The following is a 10,425-nucleotide window of genomic DNA, read 5'->3' on the forward strand; positions in this document are numbered from 1 at the left end:
TGGTTTTAAGTCTCACTGTCAGCATTAAGATCAACTATTATAAACTACAGTTGGTGAAAATGTCGTCCACACACACATTAAAATTCTGGCCATCTGGCTACAAACAAGACCACAGCCCAAAACTGTACTTTTAGGGAACAGCCACATTTCTTACTCTATCTCCAGACACAGACATGTTCAGATCTTCTCAGTTAACTGTCCAGAGAGTGCACTGCAGGTCTACAGTTGAACTAAAGATGCCTCAAAAGCATTTCCAGGGTAAGTACTCCACATAAAAAGCAATCTCAGCATTTCTTTTTCACAGCCACTACTGACATTAGCAAATTACTTGAAGACAATACCTATAGGGTCAATAGTGTCTCTGGGGAGATTAAATGCTCTCAGTAAGACCCCCACACAACCTGTGCCTGGCAGTGTCTGAACTCAGAGGCAGATACACCACCACTCACTCATGAGCCATCACCTCACCACTTCCCATCCATTTCAGCACACCATGTATGAAACAGTCTCTTATTTCTTGCTTCAAATTCAACTTGAAAATGTTCCTATGATCTTCCCACAACTACAGCACAGATCAAAGAGGGAACAGATGTAGCACTTCTCAGTAGAGAGTGCAGTCACTCTTTGAAGATATACAGCTAATACCTATCACATAGATGCTCACATACAAACATAGCCTATAACCAGAGGCAGGCAGACCTGACAACCAGAAAATGGCTCATAACTACATAATGAAGACAAGAAAAATGAATTCACATCACAGCTTAATCCATATTTATTTCAGGTCTCGGAATTGTTTTAAAAATTGTGTGAATTTAACACTCAAATCCTCTAAAACATATTTAATTGTGGCATCTACTAATTCCTAAAGAATCAAAGACCTCTGGTTTGATCCAGAAAAGAACACAAAAAGAACCATAAGGCTGAAATTATTTTCACTAGCCAAGCACAAAAAGACAAACAACCCAGTCTCACCAAACTTCAGCTACTACCAGTCAAAACCTTGTACAAGCCTTTCAGAGGGAATGCCAGCTGCTGAACGTGTTATTTCAACTCTAACCCTGGAGAAAATCACTGCTACTTTCAGAGTACAAGACCCAGGAGGCTCCTATTTCTCTTTTCAAGTGTTTGGCCTAAGTAAACAATGCAACCACTTGTACTCTACAACTGCAGCTCACCACAACAGGGTGTCAAGACCTTAAAAAGCTTGTTGCAGCTGCTTTGGCTTAGGGGCTTCCAAGAAGAGCTGCAGCATCTAAATGTCCTGCAGCAAGCCAAGCAGCTAAAGATTTACTACCAACGCCATCTATTTCACTACCTGAGGTAAGGGCTGGTGTGCAGGGTGGCCAGCCTATGATTTTGACAGAATCCAGAAATGCCATCCAAAACACCACAATCTAATTATGTGCTATCTGGTCCTTTTTGGGGGAACAGGGAAGAAATTTGCAGAAGGGAGCCTCTCTCTGGTTAAGCCCTCTGTAGTTTCCAAGCTTGGGAGACTTGTGGTCTCTCTTACAGTAGCAGAAAGAGGTATCTGGATGGGGCATCAGAGGCCAACACCACAGAAGGTGCAGAGAGATGTATGGGGTTTGTGTGGTAGCTATGGGCAGGGGTGGCTTCTCTGAGGAGCTGCCAGACACTTCCCCATGCCAACAGAACCAATGCCAACACAGCCAATGCCAGCTGGCTCCAAGACAGACCCACCACTGGCCAAGGCTGAGCCCAACAGCAATGGCAGTAGCACCTTTGGGATTACAGACAGGGAGGGGGAAAAACCTGCTGGGAACTGCAGCCAGAAGCAAGGAGTGAGAATGTTTGAAAGCAGAAGCCTTGCAGACCCTAAGGACAACAAGGGAGGGTGAGAAGGTACTCCAGGTGCCAGAGCAGAGATTCCCCTGCAGCCCATGGTGAGACTGAGTTTTATTTCTCACCATAAAATTATAAAAATTCAAGGGTGAACCCACCACAACAGAATATGACCAAACACAGTCCCATTGAGTTTGTAGAAGCTACTGATTTCAACAGAGTCCTGAAAAGGCAGATTGACTCAAATCCACAGGGAGTCAACCAGTGCTAGAGGCCTTGCAACATGAGACCACAGAAGTCTGCACACAAAATAACTAGTAATAATTGTGTTTCTTAAGAAGGAGGGCTAAGAGGAAAAAATCCCATCAAATTCACACAAGTCAGGGGGAATCTCAATCATAACAGGAAATAACTACTATTCAGTAGGATGGAAAGCAAGTCAAGATCTTAGGAATGGCTGCAATCTTACAATGCCTAGGCATCAACTAAGCACAAGAGGAACACCAGAAGACTGTTAAGGCATAATTAACTCCAACTCTCGCAATGCAGTGCCCCAAAGCCTACCTAGACATGTACACTTGCAGCAATAACTTTAAGTTTCCACAACTCCTCAGTTTAAAACAAAGTTTAGCTGCTGTCTTACTCTAAAGCACTAAGTTCTGTTCAGCTCTGCTATTGCCATAAGCTATGAAGTACAGATTACAATAAACAAGATATATATGATCCAGTATCCAAGACAAATGCCAGACCTCTGCTGTGGACTGCATTGTAGTTAGTCTGTTGTACTCTTTTTCCAGTATATCCAGCTTCTCCAATTTAGACTGAACATGCGATTGGTCAAGAAGCCGATCTCTCTCCAAGGAGCCCTCGAAGGGAGAAGTAACAAGAAAAACAATTATAAGCACAAGAAAACAAAACCATCTGTAGCAAGCATCTGTGTAACATCTTTGTGTCTGGAGCACAAAGAAGTCCATAAACAGCCCAAAGGAACTACTAATTCCTCCGTGCAATTTTAGATGGTGCCACAATCAGGGAACAAACTGCAGTACTGGTCCACCAGTGTTGGGGAGCCAGACATTTAACCACATCTGAGAGAGGATTCTGCAGTCTCTCCTTCCTCCCAACTCAAAACATTAAAAAAAATATGCAGAAATTAGAAATAGCTTTCTTGATTTCTTTTTTTTCCCCTTCTATTTAACAGACTGAAATAGAATAGCCACAGAGACCAATGAACAGATAGCTCTAGATGACCCATTTACCTATAAACAAAATTCAAGTTCATTTTAGATATAGGCAAAATCCCAGTCACTGATGATTGGGAATGATTGGGTGATCATGGGAAATAGAAATTTTACTGCTATTTCTACAGAATCAGTATTTCAGCCCCAATTTAGCAAGAGTAGTGCAAGTAAAGAAAATCCCCAAAGGCCTGAAGACTGTAAACACAAAAGGGAGGTTGTTTCCCAGTGGCACACAGGTATAACACTGGAAGATAAGGATGAGCTACTGCAGTAAGCCAATCATGCAGAAGCAAACAATTCATATTAATGCCAGAGCCTGCTATTGCCTTAGAAACAGGTGCCCAAAGAAAATACTAGGGTCAGGATAAGACTGTGAAATTTAAGTAGGGAAGCTATCCATACCTAAGAATATGAAGGCCAGCTGAAGTAGACACCCACGCTTAAAGGTATAAAAATTACAGCAACTATGAAAAATCATGACATCATTAATGACTTTTATGATTTAACCCTGAGATAGTTTTGGGAACACACCTGTTTCTCCAAGAGATGCGTCTTCTCATTTTCTGCATGCTGGATCATTTGTCTCATGTAGTCCAGCTGTTTCTCTAGAAGTCTGCATCGAGACTCAGCAGCTGCCAGCTGAGAAGTCAGTTCTGAAGATAACAGAAGGCAGAAAGTAGAAATCATGCATTGCTTATTTCTGGGATTTTTTTTGTTGTTGTTTTCAGGAGAGTTTCAAAACAAACAAGAAAAGGGCCATCTAAGAAACTTACATATTATGCTGAATGAACTTTTGTATAAAAACCCCTAAAATTAAGAATGCCTTAAAATTCTTTCTTTGTAACTCCCCAAGTCACCCCATTAAAAGATGCTGAACAAAGTAAATTAAATTGGTTTATGCATTTATAGGAATAAAGCTTCATCCACATCAATGTTCTATAGTATCTATATACACTTTGCAAACAACCTTGATTTTTCTTTGACACTTCAGTCTTGTCCCGTTCTTTGTGTTGCATTTGTTCACTCAGCATTTGTTTGAAGTTTGCTGTTTCCCTGCTGAGGTGTTTTACATTCTCCTCTGCCTCAAACCGTTCCAACTCCAGTTGATGAATTTTTTCCTGGAGGTTCTTCAGAGCAGAAAATATTGCTGCAATTGAACAAGTACCTTTTGTTAGATACCATTAAATCATCACTTCAATACAACATTAAACTTGAAATGTTATTATAAAAGCATGTTATGTAAGAAGGTCAGAGTGTTCCTTAGCAGTATCCAAGAGTCCTTCCAGGAATTAGGACCTATTTCCCTTTAAACCATAACTGATTCTAAAACTAGTCTCAAACAAATAGATGCCATTAGTGCACACCCTTCACCTGACATATTTGGGAAAGATACAACTATTTCCCAGAACAAGGCATATAAATATTGTGTCAACTGAGAACAAACAGAGTATCCTCTGACCCTTTATCAAAAGGCAGTGAGAAGTCCCAACTAGATAGTGAAAACAGCAGCAATTCTCCATATTAATATTATTCCTACCACAACAAATACATGAACAGTGTTCCCATGAATGGCCACACAGCATTATAAAGGTTAACAATGAGAAGAGCTATAAAAGTGCTTATAAATAAGCAGATTTCTTTTTTAATTCTTCTGGTTGTTGTGTTCCCCTCCTCCATCTACAAACACACATCTCCTTAGTACTGAACCATTTTGCCTTTCTGCTGCACTCCCAGCTTTAGCAGTCAGTAAACAAAGCCTTTCTATATTCTTCACCACAAAAGGAAAAGTAGCTGTAATAGAACACACATCACCTTGCAATTAGACCATCTGCTGGTAATCTGATGTATTACCTATCTCTTAGCTGGCTGTTTAATTCTGTGAAGGGAACCATAACCATAAGCCCTTTCCTCTATACAGCGCTGCTGAAGTTAAACATAAGAACATTAGAACACATGCAGCTCAAATAGCAGACTAATCTGCAAGGTCACATTAGCCTACTCTTTTGTGCTTAAATCCACTCCAGAGAAAGAATGTACCTGTAATATAGCATGCTTGAGCACTAGAAGAGTTGGGACTGCATATTGGTTTGTCCATCAGATAACACAAAAAAAATTTTAAAATATTATCAAATCTTGAAGTGAGTAACAGCACATGAGAGTATCACATCAATGCAAGCCTGTTAAGTACATAAGAAGAGCAGGCACAGTTAAGGGGAAGTAATCGATAATTTGGCCCTATTTATAATATCAGAATCACCAATTGCACCCTCTTCTGTATTTACTGTTCCTAGGATTCACTTGAAATGGGCATAGCTGAAACAATGAACAGGTTTGTTACTATTACTGTTAAAAGCTACATTGAAATCTCAGTATATACACAATAATGACTAACAAGACAACAACTAAGCAACTCAAGCAGTGAACAGATAAAGGTAAAATGCAACAGGCCAAGTATTATTCAGTCACGTTGGAGTATTAAAGCCAACTGTGCATGCTGACACACATATACAACACAAAGACATTAAACCCAAATTAAACAGAATTCACTATACTCAATTTCAGGATTTTTCAATAGGATTTCTTTAATATGGGGAATGGGAGCAGCAATGACGACCCTCAAGAACAACCAAATCAATTTTGCCATTTGAAATTAATTCCCACATCCTTAAGTTTACTAAAATATACACCGCAGAACATTTCTGCATTTTTAAAAGCTATGCAAAAAGAGAAACATATGGGATCATCCATGTGTTGGATTAAATTTTCAGTACATACTCACATTCACTTGCACTTCATTTAAGCATTTTTTGAAAATAAAAATTTGCTAGTTTCTACAACGGGATATAATTTATCTGATTGTCTTCTACCACCCATCCTTATTTCAGAGTAGGCAGAGTCGCTGTTAGAAAAAAAATTGCCAAGTGAAAACTAGAAGTCAAAACTTTATTGCTAATGCAACATGCAGCACACTCTACAAAAATACACCTGCATCAGTAATTCATAAGGAAGCGCTTTCCTGCACATCCAATTTTTCATCTGTAAAGACTGTTTTAGTTTTGTGTCAACAGCACTCTCAAAACTGATGGCCTTGAGAGTACACACTGCATTTTAAATAGTGCTGCAAGAACTGAGATTTCATCTTTAAAGTCATTAACACACAAGTCTCTAGTAACTCAGACATGAACTGTGTTATTGGAACAGACACTTGAGGCTATCATCCTGATTTTTTACTTAGTTTGGGTAATATTAGGATTCATCCTAAGCATTTCTCACTTTTCTCCATAAGGAAAAAATATCAAGCAGTTCATACCTTTAAGTCTCCATAACACTCCAGTCTTAAAGGGAGCATTTCTGCAATGACCCTGAGCCAAACAGTTCTTCAAAGGATCAGTCCTGCTCTGTCTCCCAACTCCTCATGATGCACCCTGTTTATACCCCAAGGCAGCTCTGCAGTAAGTCTCACTAGATGACAAGCTAATTCACTAAAACAACAGAAAACTAACCAAGAATAGTTTTTTTCTTCATGTCCAGCATGGGAAGGGAGGGAGAAGGAATAGCCTAGAAACAAGAAGAATAAATGGGAGTAAAATTGCCTCCATTTTGGTGTTGTGAGCACCTGTTCAGCACTTTGCTGAAGCCTTCTCTGTATCCTTAAGCCTTCACTGATAAGATAAATACTCACAATACATTCTTCATCCATGACAAGCCTTCCAATTTTAACAGGACCAAACCTCTTCCTTTGCTCCAAGCCATTCTGGGGACTAAAATCTCCTTGTTTCTAACTCAGCTAGGAACTCAGGAAAGGAAAAGTTGAAGGAGAGGAAGACTGAAGAAGGGACAAAAGACCTGAATAGTTCATGAATTTGTACTGACAGACAATTTCACAAATCTCTACTACCGAAGAGGAGCATATTTCTCCATTTGTAAGATGACCTTTATCATCAGGTGCTCTTTGGAAAGAGAAGTGCCAAGGACCTACAAAACAGGTGACCTGGACATCACTGGGAATTGATAAAAGCATAAAAAGACTGCAACCTTCATAGCTGTGGAAGACATATGGTATTCTACCACCATTTGGAAACACGTAGTAAAACAACTTTGCTGAACTATTACCTCTGCTGTGGCTTTCAGGATATGGAACTACTGGTTTCCACGAGGAACGCTGCAAATCTGAATTAATAAATGGCTTGTGCTTTGGATATTCTATAAATGAAGCTGAAGAGAGTCCATCTGTGGCTGATGTAGAGTTCTGAGTGTTACGTAGATCATCCTGAAAACAAAACAAAGCTGTTATTCAGCACATTTGTTTATTTGTCACAACAACCAAAATAAAGAAAAGTAAGTGTCACTATAGGACACAAAACAACATGATGCAAACTCGCTGCTCTTTCCAAGGTGAAAAAGGGACCTTTATTTTTCTGACTCCAACATTCATAGATTTCCAAAAGTGACAGTGGATTGGAGGGTGAAAGTGCCACCTCTCCAATGACACTGGACAAACCAACAGTCCATCAAATTTCTCTCCTCCATAAAAGGATGCAAAACAATAAGTTATTTACATAAAGTGTGTGAGAAAGTTCGTTACAAGAATGTCAACATCAGAAGGCTTAGAAAATCTTAAAAAACTGGGATGACAAGTAAGATTCTACCACATGATGTGTAGAAGGACTGCTACAGGAGACTCATATCTCAAAAGCTGTACTTCCTTCTTTATAGCCTTAGGATGTGTCATTTTACATCCAACTCCCCCTCCACTAAAAACAGTATCAAACAGAAGGATGTCTTTCCCATACTAGTTTCTGATTTACCCTTTTTTTTCCCATTTACTTGTACTGTCTACTACTTATCAGGAGAAGGCAACCCACAATCATTGGAAAACAACCACCTTCTTAATTACTGGTTCCATTTACTGCACAAGATACTGCACTAAGGTGGCCAAACCTGATAAGGCACACCCAGGCCCGTGGTCCTGCACCCCTGATGTAACACAAGGGCTCACTAACTGCACATGGGGCACAGGACACTCTGCAGCTGGGAAGGTGAGCTCACAGTCCCAATCCCTCCAACTCCACTCACTTCTATCCATCCTCCTTATCTTTCCATTAGCAGGTGGAACTTCACAAGACACATTCAGATGACTTTATGCTACAGCTGATTAGAGGTATCAGCACAGGAAAACAAGCAGATCACAGCCAGGAAAGTACTCCTGCCTCTTAGCAGTGATGGACACTTAAATCAGCTTCAGACTGTTCTGAAAAATGTGGCTATAGAGATCAAGGATTTCCCAGCAGTCTGTACCAATTTTGCAAATACCTGCTGTGCTTTGGATGTTGCAATGACCTGAAAGGACCACCTAGCTGGGAAGATGCCCTTCTAAACAGAGGAGACATGGCAAAATTGTGTGTTTATGGTTTTGACTCAAAAACTGTCTACCTGGCCTAACCTTTACAATCCGTATATACAAATTAAACAAAATGCTTATTTTTAACTTCTCTCAACTGCACCCATCACTAAACATTTCAGTGATAGAACTGGAAAGCACCCTAAGAGAGGTGGGCTGCAGGCAGATGTAAAGCTCCCACATCTTTCCTGTTCATGAGTAAGTAAAAGGAGCAATTGCAGATCTTGGCAGGGTGTCTTTATGCTTTTGCACACCAATCATTGGGAGCACAGCATAACCGAAATCAAAATACAGAAAGTATTAAGTATCTCATAGTAAATTACACAACAGCCCAAAATGCATTACAAGGAGCCAAATATGGGGGGAAAATTAAGAAAATTTTTAAACTATTTAAAGCCCATACACAGCTGATTTCCTCTTATAAACACAGTGATTCATTGCGAGCAAGAAAATTAGGATTGTAACTACTCTGAGTATATCTATTGGTGTTTCTAAGCACAGTTTTATGACTGCTTTGCAGTTTGTGTTTATAACATTTTCCTACACAACATAATGGCTTTTCTCAAAATAACTGCATTTGCACATGCATTTTCTACCACAGAAAGTGAACTGAAACACTAACCCCTAATTAAGAATATTTTAATAAAACTATTTTTGCAGGTGTCTTATGCATAAACACACTGTTTCACACTCAGCAGCCTCACAAGTCTAACCAGAACACATGAATCCATCTGATCAAAAGCCTGACAGGTGCTAACACCAAAAATGCCATCAGCATTACAGCATATGGCATTGATGAGCACAGAATACTAAGATCAAATGATGCAGTAAAGATGAACCAAGCAAAACACAGCACTTCTGCAGCAGGCAGTACAGGAACAGCAGCAACAAAAGCCTCAGCAACCCAAACAGCAACTATCGATTCAAATATCAATATCCTGTCTGCTATTGATTCAAACCAAAGGTGCCCCATCAAGCAGTCAAAACAAAAAGGGGAATCAGCTTGAAGCCAAAGTAGGGCTGACAGCATCACAATCCTTCTAGATGTCGCTATCATCTTTTATGTCTTTACAGGTAAACTCTTGTCTGAAAATTAAATCCAACTGCATAAAAACACCAAAGTAAAGGAATTCTTCTGTTTGTTTTTGCTGCCTTTAGTAACATTTTTCTAGCCAAGAGCAGACTAGCTGAAAGAAAAAGCTGGTGTACTCAAAGCCCTGGAGCACCAAAGTCACACAAAGCAAAGCAAATCGAGGCTTTTGACTATTATATGTCTTCTAAATTCCACCTGGACGCAGGCAATAAGCACTAATTTGAACAGTCAGTAATAGGAACTTGTAATAATAATTGGAATAGTGTAGTAGTCAGTAAGATATCTGCTTCAAATAGCTACTGAGAAAATTTGTGCTGGAATATAACCTATTACATAGGCAATCATTCTTTTTTCAGTCTAAATAATAATTTGCTACCATATATATTTTTCTTACCTATTTTTAAGCAAAAGAGTGGCTTATATTCAATTTCATAAATAGCAACTTTAAACATCACTGAAATTTGTTCCTGCTCTTGAAAGGTCTCACAGGGAGTATCATGCTCTGATGCCCAGGAAATTTGCAAAAAATAAAAAAAAAAAATCAGGAAACTCTATATATTTGTTCTGAATCTCAGCTAGGTCATGTTTGCTAATTACATCTCCTCTCTTTCAGGGTACTCCTCACAATCTTTAATCCACACTAAAGCCTCAGAGTAGTAAATGAAGAAGCTTAACAGTCCCACAAGGAGCCAAGTGCACCCTATTACATAACAGTGAGCTGAGTGTGTTTTATCTCCCCAGGTCAGAGAACACTGCCTTCCAAAACTCTTGGCTTTCACCACTGCATATCAGCTGCCTACTCACACAGAAAGAAGGGAATATTGAAAACACAGACCAGAGATAACTTAACACATCACCAGCACAGGGACCTCCCGAAGCTCTCA

General features: G+C 39.5%; 1 protein-coding gene across 1 annotated transcript in view; it reads right to left on the minus strand.

Moving 5' to 3' along the window:
* Positions 1–10,425, minus strand: part of CEP57 (centrosomal protein 57) — a 21,607-nt gene that overhangs the window by 10,181 nt on the left and 1,001 nt on the right. The window contains exons 2-5 of the mRNA XM_031066057.1: positions 7,161–7,317; positions 4,015–4,194; positions 3,579–3,700; positions 2,556–2,672 (exon numbers count right to left, since the gene is read on the minus strand). Coding sequence (XP_030921917.1) covers positions 2,556–2,672; positions 3,579–3,700; positions 4,015–4,194; positions 7,161–7,317 — 576 coding nt within the window. The remainder of the gene's footprint in view (positions 1–2,555; positions 2,673–3,578; positions 3,701–4,014; positions 4,195–7,160; positions 7,318–10,425) is intronic.

Source organism: Geospiza fortis, unplaced genomic scaffold (genome assembly GCF_000277835.1).
Source record: "Geospiza fortis unplaced genomic scaffold, GeoFor_1.0 scaffold16, whole genome shotgun sequence".
NCBI lineage: Eukaryota > Metazoa > Chordata > Aves > Passeriformes > Thraupidae > Geospiza > Geospiza fortis.